Below are 21,873 nucleotides of genomic sequence, written 5' to 3' on the forward strand. Positions count from 1 at the left end.
AGGTCTGATGTCGATGTAGAAGCCAATGGTATCAATGACAGAGATTTATCTGGCACGTTAGGACCAAACAGTTTTTCCTGATGAATACTTCGAGCTTTAAGAGAATACTTCTGAAGGGTGAAACAATAGATACAGGAATCAAATCAGTGTTCAGGTCCTAAACAATGGATACAACAGCTATGCGGGTCATTGATAGAAATATAACGCCGACACTGACAGCACTTTTCAAACCCCATCAACGGTTTCAACATGGATTGGAACACCTGCTCAGCTAAATTAAACTCAATTATATTAGTTCAAAGAAAAATTGTTAATGACCAACAGCCGATCCTCCTCTTCCAAAGAAAGAAAAGGAAACAAAAAGAAAGAAAATAACTTCTTTCTTTTTTAAAAAAACAAATACCAATAAAATAAATTAAAAAGAACTAAATAGTTCAAACACAAAATACATGCAGGGAAGGTACTTTTAAGAAAAAAAGACGCGCAGCTAACAGAAACATGGCTTCCTTGCTCTGTGGAAAACAAAGAACTGGGGTGTCGCGTGTCCTCGATGGTTGGGATGGCAATCGCGCATGCACGGTAGCGGGCAGTCTGAAAGCTTTGAATTTGTTAAAGTGCCAACGCACCATTTACTGTCCTTGCCTGGGCTTCATGGATGACATCACCCCACACATGAGAATATGCTATGCAGAAAGAAGTTCTCTTCAGATGATGATGTGAAAAACACCACACTCGTAGCACTAAAAGTGATGTCGCAAAGCAGTCTACTGCACGTCTTTGAATCGTTTTTGAAATGCTGAAAAATGTACTTAATGTAAAGGATACTACTTTGAAAAAGAAAAACGTTCAAGTCCTGTGGAGTCATCTGATTCCAATTCTGAATTTTTTTAAAAAAAAGAATCATTACTTTTCAATCAGCCTTTGCAAAAAGTAAACTACTGTGAAATCATCTCCGTCTGCAATCGGAGTTCCCCTTCTTCTAGGTCACTGATGGATGCTGTAGTAGCACCCAAAGAGGGCAGATAGTGTAAAACAGCAGCAGAAGACTCAGAAAAGGAATTCATATCTTCAACTTCCATAAGCATACATTTAGACCAGGGGTCTCAAAGTCCCTCCTTGAGGGCCGCAGTCCAGTCGGGTTTTCAAGATTTCCCCAATGAATATGCATGAGATCTATGTGCATGCACTGCTTTCAATGCATATTCATTGGGGAAATCCTGAAAACCCGACTGGATTGCGGCCCTCAAGGAGGGACTTTGAGATCCCTGATTTAGACAGTAAACTGTCCCCTAGAGCAGAAGATGGAGCTAGGAGGGCTTGTTCCATCTAAGAACACCAAGTGTGCTTTAATCAAAGTGCTTTAAGCAATACAAGATCACAAATTCAGGTGAAAAAAACACTTCTGGATCAAATGATTCCCCCATAGAATCAGAGGAATTAAAAGATGCCTCCATGGTGTTGAGTAGTTACTGTGACTCCTGAACTTCATCCTGGGGCTCAATAGAGTTCTGAAGGTCCAAAGACAGACACTGTAAAATGGCTGCCACTTCACCCGATTCTGTGAGAAATGGAAACCTTCTCTTTGCTCATCGCTTTCTTAGTTCTGAAGGTGCTCCTCCCTCAATCTACAGCAGCTAAAACAGCGGTCTCAAACACGCGGCCCACGGGCCGCATGTGGCTCTCTAGGTGCTATTTTGCAGCCCGCGGTCTGGACGCGATGATCAACTGTAAAGCGGTGGCGGCTCCTCGCGCATTTCTCTTCCCCCTTCCCTTGTGCAACAGCAGCGTGTCTGGCCGGCTCAAGTCGATCGATCCGTACAAAGCCGCGGGTGGCGGCTCCTTGCGCTATCCATTCCTGCATCGGAAGCCTCTCTGACGTCACAACATCAGAGAGGCTTCTGACGAAGGCGCGGATCTCGCGAGGAGCCGCCACCCACGGCTTTGAACGGAACGATCAATTGGGAGCCGGCCAGACACGCTGCTGCTACACAAGGAAGGGAACCGAAGGGGAGGGGAAAGAGAAATGCTCTGCTGCATATGGAAAGGAGGACCCTAGGGAAATGCTGCTGCTGCTGCTGCACAGGGAGAGGGAGGGAAGGTGGAAGAGAAATGCCTCTCCTGCACAGGAAAGGGGGGGAAGGAAATGCTGCTTTTGTTGCTGCTGCACCCAATTGGGGAAAGAGAGGGAAGGAAGGAGAAGGAAGACAAGGGAGAAGAGAGGAACAAGAGATGCCAAGTTCATGAGAGGGAGGGAAGGAAAGGAGATATCAGACCATAGAGGGGGAGAGAGAGATGCCAGGGCAAGGGGGGAGGGAAGGAGACAGATGTAAGACCAGGGAAAAGGAAAGAAGGAGGGAGGGAGAAAAGAAAGGAAAGAGATGTCAGACCATGGAAATAGGGATGGAAGAAGAGAGAGATAGAAGGAAAGGTAAGACATGGAAACGTAGATTTTGAAAAGAAAGCAGAAAAATTGAATATTTAGTTAATGCCAAAGATGGATGTAAGGCAGAAAGTGAAGACGGAGAGAAAAACAGTCAAAGGACAAGAAGGCCCTGGAAACATAGTTAAAAGCACAGAAAAATAAAGTCACCAGCCAACAAAGGTAGGGAAAATGATTTTATTTTCAATATAGTGATTGAAATGTGTCAGTTTTGAGAAAGAAAAGGGTTTGAGTTTGAGACCACTGAGCTAAAACATCCCCCAGGCAAGAGAATGTGACATGTGTGTAGGGTGTGTGTGTGGATCTGTAGCTGCACAGTACCAAAATAAGGAAAGCTCATAAGCCTTTGTTCTTTGGACTGGTATTGGGCTCATTTTGCAAGAACATGGACATCTCTTTTCTGAACTATTATCAAGATTAGTCACAGAAATGTCAAAATTTCAACTCTTACATTGTTATTCATGAATGCCTTTAAACACCTGATAATCTCATGTTGGCTTTTTGTGTCATAAGGTCTGTGGGAAAAACAAATACACATGAGTAAACAATCAATCATTTTAATCATAACTAAAAGGATCTTAAAATATTGAATATTCTTGTTAAATTTTTTTTTTTAAAGAAACTGTAAAATTAGGTATGCTGCCAATTAACTTCTCAAAAGGCTGATAGGTTCCCTACCTCACATCCACATAAAATGCTGCAGTGCATGGTAGAATTAGTTTGACCATTCCAAAGTACAATGAGCTTGCCTACAAGTTACAGTAATACTCAAAAGACAAGATTCCAGTCTTTACACAAAAGTGATGTCATCCAAATGCCTAAGTCCAGATTATTGTTTACAAAAAGTTAAGAGCTTTCTAGAATACACAATTGAGTATGTATGTCATTACTGATGCCACCCTCATTCCCTATTTATCTATTATAAAGAGGACCAACACCTTGAAGAGTTGGAAAGTTTGGTGAAAACAGGGATCCTGTTATTCTCAGACAACACCTGCCAAAAAAAGCTATTTTGCTTTTGCTCTGAACAAGCAGGATAGCAGTTCACATACATGATAATCCCTAGCTTTTGTGTTTTTAAATAAAAAGGATAACATTTTGTTAGTGGCAATATACCACTTTTAATTTTTTTTGTTGTTGCTTTTTTAATATGAAGGTAAACCGGAAATAATAAAATGGGCCCTATGGGAGGAGAAGAATGATTTCTAAACCTTAAACAGATTGTGAAAGTCAAATTCACTGTTAATTCAGGATAAGCAGTAAAGGGATGCAAATCTGTGGACAGATATCCATATCATACCTTTGCAGATCTCCCACCAATGATGCCATGCCTCTGACACTATGAGTCTTGACATGCCCTCCTAAAGTCAAGCCTCCCAGGGCATTGCAGAGAGTTGCAACCTGCAAGCCAATTAGACAACGTGCTCAAAAGGACCAAAAAAAGCAGTATGGCACTTCTAATAGCTTAGTCCGCTCCACAAAGAAATTTAAGTTCTTTTCTTCAATTCAAACTAATATGTTCATCTTTATGGGTATATCATTTGAGGAAAATGTCATCAGGACAAATAACTGGCAAAGGATGAAATCTGGGATGTATACACAAAACCACTATTGCAAAACAAAAAAGAGTGTAGGGTGGATAAGAATATAAGCCTTACTGGGTCAGACCAATAGTCCATCTAGCTCAATATCCTGTCTTCACGGTGCCCAATCCAGGTTTCAAGTTTATTTAAAAGTTTGATATGATCGCAATATCATATTCCAAAGAGATTTACAAATAATAAAAACAGGGTAAAAAAAACCACGTATTTTAAAACTATGACACTACAGGACACAAGAGGAAGACAGGTTTAACTACAATTCATAAAAAAAATAAAATGAACTTAGAGGTTAAGACAGTAGGATGGGAATTGTTACCCACATAATTTTCATTTAGAAGATTTTAGTCCACTATAGAATGTTTGAATTTTAAAGAATTCAAGCAGCTCATTTGAAAGCGTCCTTAAAGAGCCAGCTTTTTAAGAAACCTTTGAACTTACTAAGTGATTTTTCTTCCCTAATATAAATTGGAAGCAAGTTCCAAGTTTGAGGTGTCATAATAGAGAAAATTGTGTCCCTCCACGTATAAATGAATCTTAGTGAAGGGACAGAGATTTCTCCTCAGATCTTAAAGATCTTGTAGGAACATAAGGGATTACAAGTCTTTCTAAGAATGCAGGAGCTTTATTCATTAACTAGTCTTTAAGCCCGTTATATTAACGGGTGCTAGAATATATGTCTATCTTTCTTTCTGTCTCTCTCCCTACCCCTGTTGTTTTGTTTTTTTTTCTGTCTCTCTCCCTCCGGCTGTCTTTCTTTCTGGCTGTCTCATTTCCTGGCCCCCTTTGGCTATCTGTCTCTCTCCCTGCCCCTGTGTCTTTCTTCCTTTCTTTCTGTCTCCCTCCCTACTTCCCTGTGCAGCAGCTGCAGCATTGCCTCTCCCTCCATTTCTCTGTGCAATAGCATTTTCCCTTCCCCCTCCCCACTTCCCTGTGCAGAAACCGAAGAAGCATTCCCTCCCCCTCCATCCCTCCATTTCCCTGTGTAGCAGCATTTTTCCCTCCCCCCTACTTCCCTGTGCAAAAGCCAAAGCAGCATTTCCTCCCCCTCCATTTACATGTTCAGCAGCATTTTTTTCCATCCCCACTTCCCTATGCAGCAGCCATAGCATTCCCTCCCCCTCCATTTCCCTGTTCAGCAGCATTTTTTCCTCCCCCCACTTCCCTGTGCAGCAGCCACAGCATTCCCTCCCCCTCCATTTCCCTGTTCAGCAGCATTTTTTCCTCCCCCCACTTCCCTGTGCAGCAGCCACAGCATTCCCTCCCCCTCCATTTCCCTTTCAGCAGCATTTTTTCCCCTTCCCTCACTTCCCTGTGCAGTAGCCACAGCATTCCCTCCCCTTCCATTTCCCTGTTCAGCAGCATTTTTTCCCCTCCCCCCACTTCCCTGTGCAGAAGCCACAGCATTCCCTCCCCCTCCATTTCCCTGTTCAGCAGCATCTTTCCCCTCCCCTCACTTCCCTGTGCAGCAGCCACAGCATCCCCTCCCCCTCCATTTCCCTGTGCAGCAGCAGGATTTCTCCATCCCCCTAATCTTCCCACGGTCTGGCCGACTCCCTTGCTGGAGTTATTTTTCAGTTTAAAGATGCCGCCGCAGCTCCTCTAACGATCCCCGCCTGCATTGGAAGTCTTCTCTGAAGCAGGTGCGGCTCGTGACAGGAGCCGCAGCGGCACCTGTAAACTGAAAAATAACTCCGGCAAGGGAGCCGGCCAACTGGCAGTTCAATTCGGAGCTTCGGTCTGCCCTGCTCCCTGCGTGCCTTGCCGTATTGTATTTTTTAGTTGAAAGATGCAGCGGCAGCTCCTCTCATGATCCCCACCTGTGTCGGAAGTACGACGCAGGCGGGGATCGTGAGAGGAGCCACCGCCGCGTCTTTCAACTTAAAAATACAATACGGCAAGGTGAGCAGGGAGCAGGCCAGACCTAACAACAGGACGAAAAACAACCCTAAACAAAACCCATTCCATGCAATACCTTGAGATTCAGCATCACTGTAGCCCCTACCAGCAGCCAATATGTAATATAATAAAACGGTAGCCGCGCATGCGCACTCCTACCTGCGGGGCCCTACAGCGCATGGAAAACGGAACACGCAGGAGGGAGTGCGCATGCGTGGCTAGCGTTTTATTATATTAGATGTTTTGTATTAAGTAGTGCTATTTTGTATGTAATTCTATAGTTTACAGGTAACCAATGTGCTTCTTTTAAGAAGGGAGTAACATGATCAAATTTTTTCTTTTGGTCATTATTTTTATTGAAGTATTTTGTATTATTTGTAATCTGCGTATTTCTTTTAATGTTGTTCGCTTGTACAAGGCATTACAGTAGTCTATTTTTGATATGACCAACGAGTGTATTAGAATATTCAATGATGATTCGTCAAGGAATGAGGATAACAATCTAATCATCCGTAGCCTGTAAAAGCAGCTTCTAATCAATGAACTTATTTACTCGTGATAATTCAATTTCTGGTCCAGAATAACTCCTAGTATTTTAACCTTTGACACTTCCTTTATTATTATTTTATTGATGTTTATGTATAATCCTAAGTACCTGGCAAAAATTAAACTAGTAGCAACTTTCCATGCTACCGATCCAAAGCAAGCAGTGGATTTCCCATGTCTGTCTCAATAGCAGACTATGAACTTTCCAAAACCTTTTTTATAGCCAGCTACATTAATCACTCTTACATCCTCTGGCAATGCGTTCCAGAACATAAGTATTCTCTGAGTAAAAAATTTTTCCTCCTATTTCTTTTAAAAGTATTTCCCTGTAACTTCATCGAGTGTTCCTTAGTCTTTGTCATTTTTGATAAGAGTTCAAAATTGATCTATTTGTACCCATTCTACACAACTCAGGATTTTGTAGACGTCAATAACATCTCCCTTCAGGTTTCAAGTTCTAAGTTTATTTAAAAATTTTTATCCCGCTCAATCAGACTTCTGAGCGGTGTACAATAAAAATTACAGTTTGTCTCACATAAAATGGGGAGGACAATTAAAATAGACTGTAATAAATTAGACAGGACGAACAGAAACAAATGGGAAAGGGGGAAGAACTACAATGTTTTTCAAGAGAAAGAAACAATTAAGATAAAAAGAAATTTGGGCTGGGGAAAAAAAGGATGCTTTCTGCAGTCGGCATGTTGTTTGGTGTGTTTTTTTTTGCCCTTACAAGAGCATTTAGGTGTAATATGCATCTTGGAACAGAAATGTTTTTAAGTTTGTTTTATTATTATTTCAAGTTTATTATTTAGGATTTTATATACCGCCTATCAAGGTTATCTAAGCGGTTTTTACAATCAGGTACTCAAGCATTTTCCCTATCTGTCCTGGTGGGCTCACAATCTATCTAACGTACCTGGGGCTATGGAGGATTAAGTGACTTGCCCAGGATCACAAGGAGCAGCGTGGGGTTTGAACCCACAACCCCAGGGTGCTGAGGCTGTAGATCCAACCACTGCGCCACACACTCCTCACTAAAGTGGATCAAAGATTTTAAAGTGGATCAAAGATTTTTCTTCCCGAATATAGTTGGGAATAGAGTTCCATAGTGGTGGTGCGCTTACTGTAAAATTGTTAGACCTTATAGTGTTTATTTGTTTTAAAGATGAAACTACAAAAAGGTTTTGTGTCATGGAGCGAAGCGTTTTAGATTGACAATGTGGAATTAATAGGTTATTAATGAAATCCGTTTGGTTACTTTGTCGTATTTTAAGCTGAAGAACCCTAACCTCTTTAGTCTTTCCTCATACCCCTTTATAACCTTGGTCGCTCTTCTTTGAGCATTTTCTAATTCCGCTATATCTTTTTTGAGATACGGTGACCAGAATTGAATGCAAAATTCAAGGTGAGGTCACACCTTGGAGCGATACAGAGGCATTATAACATTCTTAATCTTGTTTACAATCTCTTTTCTAATAATTGCTAGCATCTTGTTTGCATGTTTGGACAACACTGCACATTGAGTGGAAAGTTTCAGTGTATTATCTACAATGATACCCAGATCTTTTTCTTGGACACTGACCCCCAAGGTGGACCCTAGCATCTGGTAATTATGATTTGAACATAAGAACATAAGCATTGCCTCTGCCGGGTCAGACCAGGGGTCCATCGTGCCCATCAGTCCGCTCCCGCGGCGGCCCCCCAGGTCCATGACCTGTAAGTGATCCTTTACCTAAAATGTGTCCTGTAAAGTTACCCTCTATCTGTATCCTTCAATCCCCTTCACCTTCAGGAAGTCATCCAATCCCTTTTTGAAACCCAATATTGTACTCTGTCCTATCACCTCTTCTGGGAGCGCATTCCAGGTGTCCACCACCCTCTGAGTGAAGAAGAACTTCCTAGCATTCGTTTTGAAACTGTCTCCTTTCAATTTTTCTGAATGCCCTCTTGTTTTTGTTGTCCCCGCTAATCTGAAGAATCTGTCCCTCTCCACCTTCTCTATGCCTTTCATGAAGTCTCTATCATGTCCCCTCTAAGTCTCCACTTTTCCAGGGTAAAGAGCCCCAGCTTCTCCAGACTTTCAGCATACGAAAGGTTTTCCATGCCTTTTATCATCCTAGTCGCTCTTCTCTGAACCTTCTCGAGTATCGCCATATCCTTCTTAAGGTACGGTGACCAGTATTGGATGCAGTACTCCAGATGCGGGCACACCATCGCTCGGTACAGTGGTAGGATAATTTCCTTTGTTCTGGTAATGATACCCATGGATTCCCCCTCATAGGTTTTCTGCTTCTCATGTACCTAAAAAAATTGTTACTATGAGTTTATGCCTCTTTTACAAGTTTCTCTTCATATTCTTTTTTAGCTTTCTTTATCAATGCTTTGCATCTAACTTGCCAATACTTGTCTCTCATTTTTTTCATTTGTATCCTTTTTCTATTCCTTAAAGGATATATTTTTGGGCTCCAATAGCCTCTTTCACATCACCTTTTAAACATGTCAACTCTCATTTTCTCTTCTTTCCATCTTTGATAATACGTGGCATATATCTGGTCTGGGCTTCCATGATGGTACTTTTAAACATCATCCATGCCTGGTTTACAGTCCTAATCTTTGCCACCGATGCTTTTAGCTTTTTTTAACCATTTTCTTCATTTTATCGTAGTTACCCTTTTAATCAACATCACTCTAGATATCAGCTCAAATTTGATCATGTTATAATCACTGTTTTCCAGTGGATCCAACACAGCTACCTCCTGTACCCCCTGCATTCCACTAAGGACCAAATCTAAAATAGCTCCCCATCATCTGTTCCTGGACCAGTTGCTCCAAGAAAGTCATTTATTACATCTAGGAGTTTTACCTCCCTAGCATTCTCTGACATAACATTTATCTGGTCAATACTGGGTTAATTCTTGTTTTGCTATGGTGGATTGCAATAAGACACGATAGAGATAAGAACATAAGAATAGCCTTATTGAGTCAGACCAATGGTCCATCAAGCCCAGTAGCCCATTCTCACGGTGGCCAATCCAGGTCACTAGTACCTGGCCAAAACCCAAAGAGTAGCAACATTCCATGCTACTGATTCTAGAGCAAGCAGAGTCTTAATAACAGAATATAGACTTTTCCTCCAGAGAGAATGATTAACCCCTGAAGCAGCCTTCAGTGAAATGGCAATTCCCTGTCAGGTTTTGGGTACTTGCAGCATGGATCTGAAGCAGTGGGAGTGCTTTTCTTCTTGGGTTACCTTTGCTGGGTCCAGTTCCATCTCAATTCTTTTTTCTTCAGTATTGCAGTGCTCCAACAAAGCAAAATAATTCTGTAGATGCAACAATAGTGAGGGTGGATGTTTCTGTGTCACATGTCGCAATCTACCTGACCCTACTGTGATCCATTTATTCCTGGATTGTTTTATTCTTTGAGGAAGTGGTGGTAATTTGGTATGATTCTGTGGAGTGATGGAAGCTGATTTATGATTCTGTGGTGTGACAGAAGTAGCTTTAATTGCCTCCAGTTCCTGCTTAAGCTTAAAGAGCTCCTTCTTAATACTAGAAAGCTGAAGAAAGATAGGTTAGGAGTAGGACCTAAATCTCCAGATGGTGTGCCTTGGAACGAAGGTACCGCAATGACTGCACTGAATAAAAGTCATCCTGATTGATTGGTATTGGCTATGAAGTGTTCTTGATTGTTGGGCTGTCTTTATATTAGCAGCAAACCCTGGGGTTGGCAGGGCTAAAGTCCCTAATTCATCAGAGAACCAAGCAGATAAAAAAACCAAAGCTTCCCAAGAAAGTAAAGGAAAAGGCCATACCTCTTCTTATGCACCCTAGCAACCTTCTAGCTTTCACTGTCACCTTTTCAACCTATTTGGCCACCTTAAGATCATCACATACAATCACACCCAAGTCCTGCTCTTCTGTTGTGCACATAAACTCTTCGCCCCCTAAATTGTAGCGCTCCTTTGAGTTTTTGCAGTCCAAATGCATGATCTTCCATTTTTTAGCATTAAATTTAGCTGCCAAATTTCAGACATAAGAACATAAGAATTGCCGCTGCTGGGTCAGACCAGTGGTCCATCATGCCCAGTAGTCCGCTCATGCGGCGGCCCCCAGGTCAAAGACCAGTGCTCTAAATGAGTCCAGCCTCACCTGCGTACGTTCCATTCTTCAAGCTTCGCTAGGTCTTTCTTCATGTTATTCACACCATCCAGAGTGTCTACTCTATTGCAGATTTTGGCATCATCCACAAAGAGGCAAATCTTACCAGATAGCTCTTCATCAATATCGCTTATAAAATGTTAAAAAGAACTGGCCCAAGAACAGAACCTTGAAGCACACCACTAGTAACATCCCTCTCCTCAGAGTGATCTCCATTGACCACTACCCTCTGTCATCATCCACTCAACCAGTTTTTGACCCAGCCCGTAACTTTGGGGCTCATCCTGAGCGCACTCATTTTATTAGACGTCTGTGTGGAACACTGTCAAAGGCTTTGCTAAAATCTAAATACACCACATCTAGCACACTCCCTCAATCCAATTCTCTGGTCACCCAAAGAAATTGATCAGATTTATCTGACAAGTCCTACCTCTAGTGTATCCATGTTTCCTCCAGTCTTGTAATTCACCAGATTCCAGAAGCTTCACCATTCTCTGTTTTAAAACTGTTTCCATTAATTTGCTTACCACAGAAGTCAGACTTACTGGCCTGCAATTCTCTACTTCTTCCTTACTTCCACTTTTGTGGAGAGGGACCATATCCACCCTTCTCCAGTACCACTTCTGATTATAGAGAGGAACTGAAATGGTCAGTGAGCGGAGCCACCAGAATTTCCCTAAATTCCTTCAGCATCCTCGGATGTACACCATCCGGCCCCATCGCTTTGTCTACCTTTAATTTAGCTAGCTCCTCACGAACACAATCCTCTAAAAATCGATCAGCGTCTGCCATTACTCCATCCCTATTCGTTTTTGTTTTCTATAGTCCCGCTCCCAGCGCTTCAGCCGTGAACACAGAACAAAAATATCTGTTAAAGCAATTTACCCTTTTCTTTATCAGCTTCTACATATTTCTTCCCTTCACTTTTGAGTCTCACAACGCCTCTTTTGCATTTCTTCCTATATTGTATTGTATTGTTTATTATTTGTCTTATATCTAAAAATAGCTTGTCTCCCCATTTTAACATATCATCTATTTTTCTTCCATTTGTATCTTTGCTTTCCTTATTCTCCTCAACTAGCCTCTCTAACTTTTCCAGATATTTTTGCCTGTCTTCCTCTTTCTGTGATCTTTTGTAGTTTATGAAAGCTAACCTCTTATTCATTACCTTACTTGCCTCACAAAAAGGTTTGTTGCTCTTACAATAACTCATTTCAGTTTTGCCCACTGTATTTCTACTCCTTCCAAATATTCCCATCCAGACAACAAGCTGGAGGCAGATATACTGTATATCAGCAAGTTCCAGGGCTATAATATTCCTGATATTAGAAATGACATAAGTAGTTAGATAAAAATGCCAGTATTTTCTGTTTCCATCTGCAGGTTGAGAATAAACCACACATTTGGACTGGTCTAACAGGATAAAGGCACTTAATTAGGTTACATCTGATGAGGAAAACAAGCAAAAATTGAGGTTGTTAGCCTAGCAAAAGTATAAAACCTTTTTGTATCAAAATTGTCATGAATGTTTAGAATTTTTATGCTTTCAGGTGGACTTCTTGGGACACCAGGCCGCTGGACTTAGGGACATTTGGAGCATTGAGATCAAGCATCAAATTACTGCGTCTCAATGGCCACGAATTTGGCCTTGGAAAATGAGATGTACAGTGTCCGCATCTATGAGACAAACTTGGTTTTCCTTTTACATAGAGCATTTTGGACCCCAGTTAGATTACAGAAGTTAAATAGCTCTAAGTCTAATAGATGCTGGCATTGTAATTTTGAGATTAGGACATTAGATCATTTGTTATATTATTGTCCCTTTATTTTGACCTTCTGGAAATCAATCTGGACCCAAATAAATTGTTTATTAGAGAACCCTGTGGCTTTGTCATATGACACGATTTTATTTGGTATGTCAATGAGAACAGAGAGCCAAATTTAATCAAACAATAATAAGCTTTTATTGATTATAACAGGAGTCGCCATACAACATATCACGCATAATTGGAAAAATTGGAGCAGGCTTAATTACAGTTTTTGGTGGAACTCATTGTGTTGCATCTATAAGATGGAGAGAATAATAGCCATACAAAAAGGGAATTATAAAAAATTTAAAGAAATATGGGGGCCATTGACAAATTATTGTAATGAATAGATACCATTATTCCATTATAAGTACAATACAAATGAAGGGATGGGAGGGGGAAATTCTGAATCTTATTAAATGTTTAGATCAATAAAAAGAATATTTCATAGGATATATTTAATTACATATGTTATGGTAGGGTTGGGAGGGAAGGGGTTAAATTTTATGTATTATTGTAAATATGACAGAAATTCAAGTGATGTATTTAATTTCAATTGTTAATTTATTGATACACTTGTTGTAAGATGTAAAATGAATAAAGATTTATGAAAAAATTGTCATGATCCATTGGTAAGAAAGAAAGAATAGCAAATCAGGTAAAAACTGAAACCGAGGTAGCCCTGTGTGATTCTGCTAATGTATGGAACTTGAGTATTCCAGAAAGCTCTTAGTTTTATTAACAATGTGCCAGCCATGGGCTTCACCAGATAGTAACCACTGTTGAGGCCTACTATCCTACTTGTCCTCAGAGAAGCATAACAAATGTATGAGTGCTGCTGTCCAAATCAGAGATGAATTAAATTATGATTGAAAATATTTCTATAGCACTTCCGTGAAAATGCTCAACTTGATGACTTGATGTAATATTAAAATCATCACCAAGGAAGTCTACCATTCCAGCAGTTCAATAGGCAGATGGAGTTAAGGAAGCTATACTTTGTGGTACCTAGATGGAATGTAACTTATTAGAATATTTGACAATTATGCAAGAAACAAGATATATGCTCAATTCTAAAATGTAGACAACCCCCAATATACCTTACTCCTCTATTTACTGAAGAAAACTTTAGTAAATTCCTGAAAACTTTGTTCTCGCAATTTTTAAATGGTTTAACTACAGCCTCAACGAAATGATAATATTGTAGTTATTTTTCTTATGTTTTTCTTATATACTTTAGTTTTTAATTAGTTCTTCCTTCTCCTATATTTTCTGCTCTGTACTCTAGTCTTAATTATATGTGAACAGAGTCAAGCTCCACTGGGAGATGACCCAGTATATAAACCAAAGATTAGATTAGAACAGGAGCATCATACAGAAGCTTTATGTAACAAAACTGCCCCTTTTTTTTATTTTTTTTACAACATCTCATCCAATCTAACTGATTAATCAGCTCAGCTCTTCACCTAATTCTTTATCTCTCTCTTATGCTTTTCTCCCCCCACCCCAGCTGTTTTATCCCTTGCTCACGTGGAAGGCTCATCTTGAAGTCCTTTTAAGATCTCCAAAAGGCAAGCAAGCCCCTCGGAACCAAAATTCTGGACCCAGCTGTAACAAAGAAACAAAAATTAAAAATTCTGTAAGCCTTCTGTGAAAATAAAAACCATCTAGTAAATGTCAATGCAAATGATGAATACTTGGACTGCTCTTAATCACAGAAGCACCTCAGTCATCACTTACCATCTACAAAACTGGCTGATTTCTTTACTGTGTCCTACATGGTCTTAAATGGAGGATTAGGTCTTCACCTTCGATAATCTTCTTTCCTGTTAGTCCCTGAGGGATTCAGTACAATAGGTGTTCAATCCCTTCCCACAATCTGGGAATTGCAGAAATCCAAACACTTTTCTGAGAACATGCTCCTACCACCTTAGAGCCCCATGTAGTTCAGTCCTAAAGCCAAGCAGCATATCTGAAGAATTCCATGACAAGGAAGGGGTTACTCGGGAATACCCTAGCAACAAACAATTTGTGAACTGGTCTGCTCTGCAAAACATGAAAAAAACAAAAGGAATTGACCCCAAAATATCCACAAAGAAGAAAATCCAGAGAAAAAAAAAAAAAAAAAAACTCTGTGGAGTGACGATGTTCCTAAATGGACTTTATTTGAAAGTGTCAAAGTTGAAAAACCACTTTCAAATAAAGTCCATTTAGGAACATCGTCACTCCACAGAGGGTTTTTTTGTTTACTCTGCAAAACATGAAAACAAGCAATAAACAGGCACAAAGGCAACACAGAAAAAAAGCATTGAGGAACAATATAGAACTAACCTGCTGTGTGCAACGAGCACCTAAATGAGACAGCCTTCAATAATGCATCCTCAAAGAAATGGAAAACTTCCCACAGAATCCAAAAAAGGATCGAGAGGAGAACCGGGCAATTATAGACCTGTGAGTCTTACGTCTGTCCCAGGCAAGATGATTGAATCACTGATCAAGGATAGCATAGTTCAGCACTTGGACACACACGACTTGATGAAACCCAGTCAACATGGATTCAGGAAAGGGAAATCGTGTTTGACGAATTTACTCCAATTCTTTGAGACCGTGAACGAGCAAATTGATAGTGGAAAGCCGGTGGACATAATATACTTGGACTTCCAGAAAGCGTTCGACAAAGTTCCACACGAAAGACTTCTCAGGAAACTACAAAGCCATGGCATAGAGGGAGATATACAAAGATGGATAGGCAAATGGCTGGATAACAGGAAGCAGAGAGTGGGCATTAATGGGAAGTTCTCCGACTGGGAGATAGTGACTAGTGGTGTACCCCAGGGCTCAGTACTTGGACCGATCCTTTTTAATATTTATATCAATGACTTGGAAAACGGAACATCCAGTGAGATCATCAAGTTTGCAGATGACACAAAACTCTGCCGGGCAATCAGATCGCAGGAGGATAGTGAGGAACTCCAGAGCGATTTGTGTCGGTTAGAAAAATGGGCGGAGAAATGGCAGATGAAGTTCAACGTGGAGAAATGCAAGGTAATGCATTTAGGCAGTAAGAATAAGGAATACGAGTACAGAATGTCAGGTGCAAGTCTGGGAAAAAGTGTACAAGAAAGGGATCTGGGTGTACTGATAGATAGGACCCTGAAGCCGTCAGCACAATGCGCGGCAGCGGCAAAGAAGGCAAATAGAATGTTGGGCATGATAAAGAAAGGAATCTCGAGTAGATCGGAGAAAGTTATAATGCCGCTTTATAGGGCAATGGTCAGACCCCACTTAGAATACTGCGTCCAACATTGGTCTCCCTACCTAAAGAAGGATATAAAACTGCTGGAGAGGGTGCAGAGACGAGCAACCAAACTAGTGAAGGGTATGGAGAAACTGGTATATGAGGATCGACTTAAAACACTGGGATTGTTCTCCCTTGAGAAAAGGAGACTGCGTGGGGATATGATCGAGACCTTCAAAATACTGAAAGGAATCGACAAAATAGAGCAGAGAAGATTATTTACATTGTCCAACTTGACACGGACAAGAGGACATGAAATGAAGCTAAGGGGGGACAAGTTCAGGACTAATGTCAGAAAGTTCTGCTTCACACAGAGAGTGGTTGGCATCTGGAATACTCTCCCAGGGGAGATTATTGCAGAATCGACAGTCCTAGGCTTCAAAAGCAAACTAGATGCATATCTCCTTGAGAGAGGCATATAAAGTATGGTTGGCTATAAAATAACAATCTCAACTAAATGTACGTTGTAGATAGTTAAAGTAGGGGTTCATTCACACAAAAAATCACAAAAACAGGACAGTTGACAAAATCATAAATAAACGGAGAAAAATAAACCTCAATTGTGGGTCGCCAGGACTACACAAGTACCAAAGCTCACCACCTCATCACGGGTTTATAAAAAACTCCGTACAATTATAAATTACTTTCATACTTCAGCATCTCTTTAGAAGAATAGTTTTCAGAAACTTCTCAAAGGATTTGAAATTCAACGTCCTATAATTTTCTATAAGTAAGTGAGACAGCCCCAAACTAACTATATATGTGGCAATCAGCTACAGCTGTAGATAAATTCTAAACAACGTCTAGTAGCGTGGCTAAACACTTTTGCATCTTAGCGTGTATAAGAGAGTCAAACACTCATCTGAAGAAACATCTTCGTCCCGATAGAAAAGATCTTCTATTTCGCCTGCAAGCAGGCTACTTCAGGGGATTCGTTAACAAAGTTGTCTCCACGCTGTCAGCTGTATAGCGGGCGGCCTGTCTCTCTCAAAATGGCCCTTTACAGAATACGATTGTACCTTTATTACATTTGGCTATAAAATAAACCAGGTGTATACCTGGCAGGGCCTCCGCGTGTGCGGATCGCCGGACTTGATGGACCGAAGGTCTGATCCGGAGATGGCGCTTCTTATGTTCTTATGTTCTTATCAATGGGCTGGAAGATCCTGAAGCATGGAAGGAGAATAAGCAAGGCAGAATGCAGGTGATTCAGAACAAGTGAGAGAGCAGGGCGAACTGAATCCTCCAGGGACTTACAAAACGGATTATCGATGGTGAAAACCTAATCTTCTATTCTGTTACGTCCCTTCCGGATTCAGTACACTAGCTGATATACAAAAGCAATGGCAACGTCTAGTGAGGGACAGAAGAGCCTGCCCACAACACTGAGGTCCCAAAAGCAGCATCAGAGTGAGCCACCGCATCCACCCGGGGGAAAAACTGGATAAAGGTAGGAAGAGAGAACCAAGAAGCCATCCTGCAAATTTCATCTAGAGAAACAGTGCAAAACAAAGCCCATGAAGCAGCACAATTCTAGTAGAATGGGCCTGAAGTGAAACCAGCGGCAGTGGCCCTACAAAACCATCGGGCGATCAAGGTCATAGATACCGGTCGACTCCGCCGAGGCGGAGCAGTCAGAACAAAGAGGAGATCAGATATCCAAAAATCATTAGTACTCTCTAAAAGGGGAGGAAGACTCTCGATGTCCAACTTGCGTAAAATCTGATCCTTTTGCTTTAAACCTGTGGAATGAAATGCAGGCAAACGAACCTCCTGGGTGACATGTAAAATAAAAACTACTGTCGGTAGAAAGGAAGGTACAGTATAGAGAACATCTCCAGTGTCTGTAATACGGAGAAAGGATCTCTGCACAAAAGAGTTTGAAGTTACAAAACATGCGTCCCGAGACAAAGGCGGCCAGAAAGACAGTCTGAGCATCAGATCTAGAAGAGTAACAGCCTTCAGTGGCTTGAATGGGGCTTCCACAATGCCCTGTAGAACAATCGTAATATCCCACAAAGAAAAAGGACAACACAAGGGAGGCCGCAAACGAAGCATCCCTCTTAGAAATCTGGTCACATTCAGATGAGCAGGAAGCAAACTAGAACCCCTGCTTGCCAAAAGCACAAAAAGCCTGCTACTAGAACTTTAAGGGAGGTCACCACTAAACCTTATCTAAGCCTGCCTGAAGAAAAGCCAGGTCTATCAAAATGGAAGCCTGCTCAGGCACTACCCAGTTCTTAGCACACCACTGTTGGGAATCCTTCCTGGCTAAGGCATAAGAAGACATGATTTAGGGTTTCTTGGACTTTAAGAGCATCAAGAGGACCTCCTCTGAATAATTGCACCTCATCAAGGCTGAGCACTCAAGAGCCGTGCCAGAAGACCAAAGTGCTGTGGGTCTCCATGGGCACTGGACCCTGACCAAAAAGATTGTGAGGAAGGAGGAGGATGAGCTTCCTCCTCACTAAAGACTGACAAGATACGCTATGGACGACGAGCAACTACAATCACGAAGCTGGGATGCATCGCTATCCAGCGGACAATCGACCAACCAGAGGCCACAGAGGGAACACATAAAGGAGCTCGTGAGCTGGCCAGAGCTTAACCAAGGCGTCCAGCCCTAAGCTCCCAAAACTTGTTCTTCGAATGAAGAACCACCTGACCTTTGAGATATCTACTGAAACCATCAAGTCCATCTGGGGCTAACCCCAGCACTGTACAATCAGACAAACATTTTCTGCGAGAGGGACCATTCTCCCAGGTCCAAGAGCTGTCGACTCATAAAGTCTGTTGACTCTGGCCACGAGCACTGCCGAGAGAGACATAAGACATAACACTGCCCAGCGAAACAGTATGCAAGCCTCCTGGCCCAAGGCAGCGCTTCTTGTGCCCCCTTGATGAATTATATACGCCACTACCATTGCCTTGTCTGAGAACACTCACACCGCTTTTCCTTCCAGAGTGGGCTTGGTAAAAGTGTGGGGAGCTGTCGTGAGCCCAAAGGTAAGAGCTGCGATCTGGAAATGCTGTTATAGCACATGGAAACATGCGGTGCTCTGGAAATTTTAGAATATGGAGGAAAGCCTCCATGAGATCAGAGGATGCTAGAATCTCCCCAGGAGAGACAGCAGTAATGACCGTATGCACGGTTTCCATTTGGAAATGAGGAATCCGCAGGAAGCTATTGACCGACTTGAGATTCAGAATGGGTCTCCAGTCCTCTGAGCCGTACTTTGGCATGATGAAGTATAAAGAGTAGCTGCTGAAGCCCGATTTGGGTTCTAGAACAGGTTCTAGTGCTCAGATGTCCAAGAGATGCTGCAAAATAGTGCGGACCTTTGACTCCTTTTCCAGCCGACCTGCCAATGAGTCCATAAACAAATCCGGAGGCAGGCAAAAGAAATCTATGTAGTGCCCCTCCCAAATTATGTCCACCACCCATTTATCTGAGGACATGCAAGTCTACTCCTGGCAAAACTGAGTAAGGCAGCCCTCTGGAAGGCTGTTTGGGAGCAGCAGCTGCCGGAGTCTGGATGTCTGATGACATCTGGAATTGGAAGTGTTGTCATGTGGACTGTATCCATGAGATATCTCTGGAAGAGCCTGAGGATCCCTAATGCAAATGGCGGGAGGGATGAAAATTACTACCATCCCCTCCCGAAGTCTGGCGAGACTACTTAACAGTGAGAGACTCAGGGTGGCGATCAGCAATTCCAGCCATAAGGTCATCCAGACTTTTCCCAAAAAGAAGATAACCTTTGAAAGAAAGTCTGCTTAAAGTGGCCTTGAAGGCAGCGTCCTCAGCCCAAGGAAGGATTCAAAGAGGCTGGCACGCAAACACCTCATAAGCGGTATGAACTTGAATGCGATCATAAAGGGTGTCCACCATATAATTCACACTGGACATCACGAGCTGGAGACAGACATCCACTTCTGCAGAGGGCACCCAAAGCAATCTCGTGTGACAGGCACGTGCTACAAAGGAGCCTGCCGCCGCTTTGATACCTGAAGAAGTCACTTCAAAAAGGTTTGTTTTTTTAAATATAATATCCACTCTGTGATCCTGGGTGTCTTTAAACACTACTCCATCACTAGGAAGGTCCATGCATCAGGTATCCTGCGCCATGGCAGAATCCACTTTAGATTGCTCAAGAACTGTTGAAAAGCAGGAGCCAGTGGATAAAGCTTAGACATAGCTTGAGAGAGCCAGAATAAGCAGCCTGGGCATCCTATTGTTCTACAACCACACCAAGAAGCTGTGGATGGGATGGAAAAAAAAAAGTATGAAAAAAAAAAAAAAAAAGAGGACAGAACATTAGAATGGCCCATGACCGAACACTGTGAAGTGGAAAGAGGAGAGTCCAATTATTTTCTCTTTCAGAACTTCAGCAATAAAATGGTGGACAGAGCACTGCTTAAAAGGTCTGCTGACAGAGGGATTCTCACCCAAATCCGGACTCTCAGGGCGACTGTGTTGACTAGTCCCAGCAAGAGTATCAGCTGAATCCAAAATAAAAGCAGTGTCAAGAGACAAAAGTGGCATAATATCCGTATGGCATAATGCAATCAAGATATGCCATAGCCGGACGAGAGGACTCCTGAAAAGGGATCTCCGTCACTGGCGCAACTGGTTAAGAAGAAACCAATGCACAATGTGCTGGGTCCGAAGAATACACTTTACAGAGAAATTGAAAAACAAAGACCAGTGAAAATTCACAACTTGTTCACCCTAGCGCCCTGCTGAGGCACTCGCACTGCACCAAAAGAGTCCCCAGACTTGGAACGCAGGCATTTAGTACCAAACTCTAGAACGGCCTGTGGACAAGATATTTTTCTGAAATCACAGACCCAGGCCGACTCCCCAGCCCAAAGAAGGCAAAGCCCAAAGCTCCTGCCTCCCCCCAGCACTCTGTGGCACACAGTATACAGTCGCTGATTCAGTGCCAATCCGGCGCAATTGATGCACACATTCAACAAATCAAATCAAGGGGTATTGAGGCCAAAATAAATCTTTGAATAAAAGATCAAGAAAAATCCAAAATGGCCACTGCCAGCAAATTCACGCCAAAAACAGCAAAAATAAAGAAAATCCAGAAATAAAAAATAGCAATTTGAGGTTTGGGGACGTGGGAGACCTCAATCCTATGCTCAGAAACTCAAAATAAAAATGCATTTTCAGAGTCCCACAGACCACCCTGAAACTCCCATAGGAAATAATGGAAGTGTACTTACAGTTTGAAATGCCTGCCTGCCAGATCTGTTTCACACTGCAGCTGAACGGAGGAAAATGATTTTCTGTCCAAGAAACTGCTCCATATAACCAAACTTGAAGTTTTTCAGACTACCAGAAAAACGGACACCAACTGTAACCTCTGCACCTAGGAAACTCTACACACGACTAGGGGCGGGAAACACAACCTGCGCCCTGAAAACCGGAGGGAAATTTTACTCAGGACACATACAGTCTGTGCTTGAACCTCTGACAGGATCATAGGGCACGTGAACTCCCAGGAGAATGGTCCCCGAGGCTGAGAAGGGTAGCACAAGCAGGCTGGCTCCACAGATTCAACGAAGCTTCTCTGTGAAGCAGCAGTCCAGCTTCATGGACTGTATCCTTTCCTCCAGCAGAGGACACCACATGATGTCTCAAGGCATTTAAGCCACCAAAAAAAAAAAGAACTTTAAGCGAAAAAGTAAGAACTTTAAGCGAAAAAGTTGCAGAGCATATCCAAAAGACTTTTGCACAGATTGCTTGCAGAAATTGAAACTACAGGGAGCTCTTAACTTTCTCTCTAAGGTGGGAGGAGCATATTCTCACAAGTGTTTGGATTTCTGCAACTCCCAGATTACGGGAAGGGATTGAACACCTAGTGTGCTGAAACTGGAAGGGACATAACAGAACTGTCTTTTCTACTAAGTAATTGCTTACTCTGATGCATATCATGACATGGGACAATCCCTTCCCAGGTGCCTCCTATTATCTGCCTTAAACCATCAAATTTGGTAGAAGCTGTGAAACATCTTCCATCCCCATTTTTAGGATCCATATTGATTGCACTGCAGCCCGGCAGCTGAAGAACACTGTCTCGGGCCTGATGCACATGCCAGTCCTGTGTACTGG

At 42.1% G+C, this 21,873-nt stretch overlaps 1 protein-coding gene across 2 annotated transcripts in view; it reads right to left on the bottom strand.

Annotated features, from left to right (window-relative positions):
• Positions 1 to 21,873, bottom strand: part of DIAPH1 (diaphanous related formin 1) — a 393,428-nt gene that overhangs the window by 278,731 nt on the left and 92,824 nt on the right. For both annotated transcript variants that reach the window (XM_033926973.1, XM_033926972.1), the window contains 2 exons: positions 13,982 to 14,059; positions 2,892 to 2,955 (listed from right to left, as the gene is read on the bottom strand). In XM_033926973.1, the coding sequence (XP_033782864.1) occupies positions 2,892 to 2,955; positions 13,982 to 14,059 (142 nt within the window). The remainder of the gene's footprint in view (positions 1 to 2,891; positions 2,956 to 13,981; positions 14,060 to 21,873) is intronic.

This window comes from Geotrypetes seraphini, chromosome 18, assembly GCF_902459505.1.
Source record: "Geotrypetes seraphini chromosome 18, aGeoSer1.1, whole genome shotgun sequence".
Classification (NCBI taxonomy): Eukaryota; Metazoa; Chordata; class Amphibia; order Gymnophiona; family Dermophiidae; genus Geotrypetes; species Geotrypetes seraphini.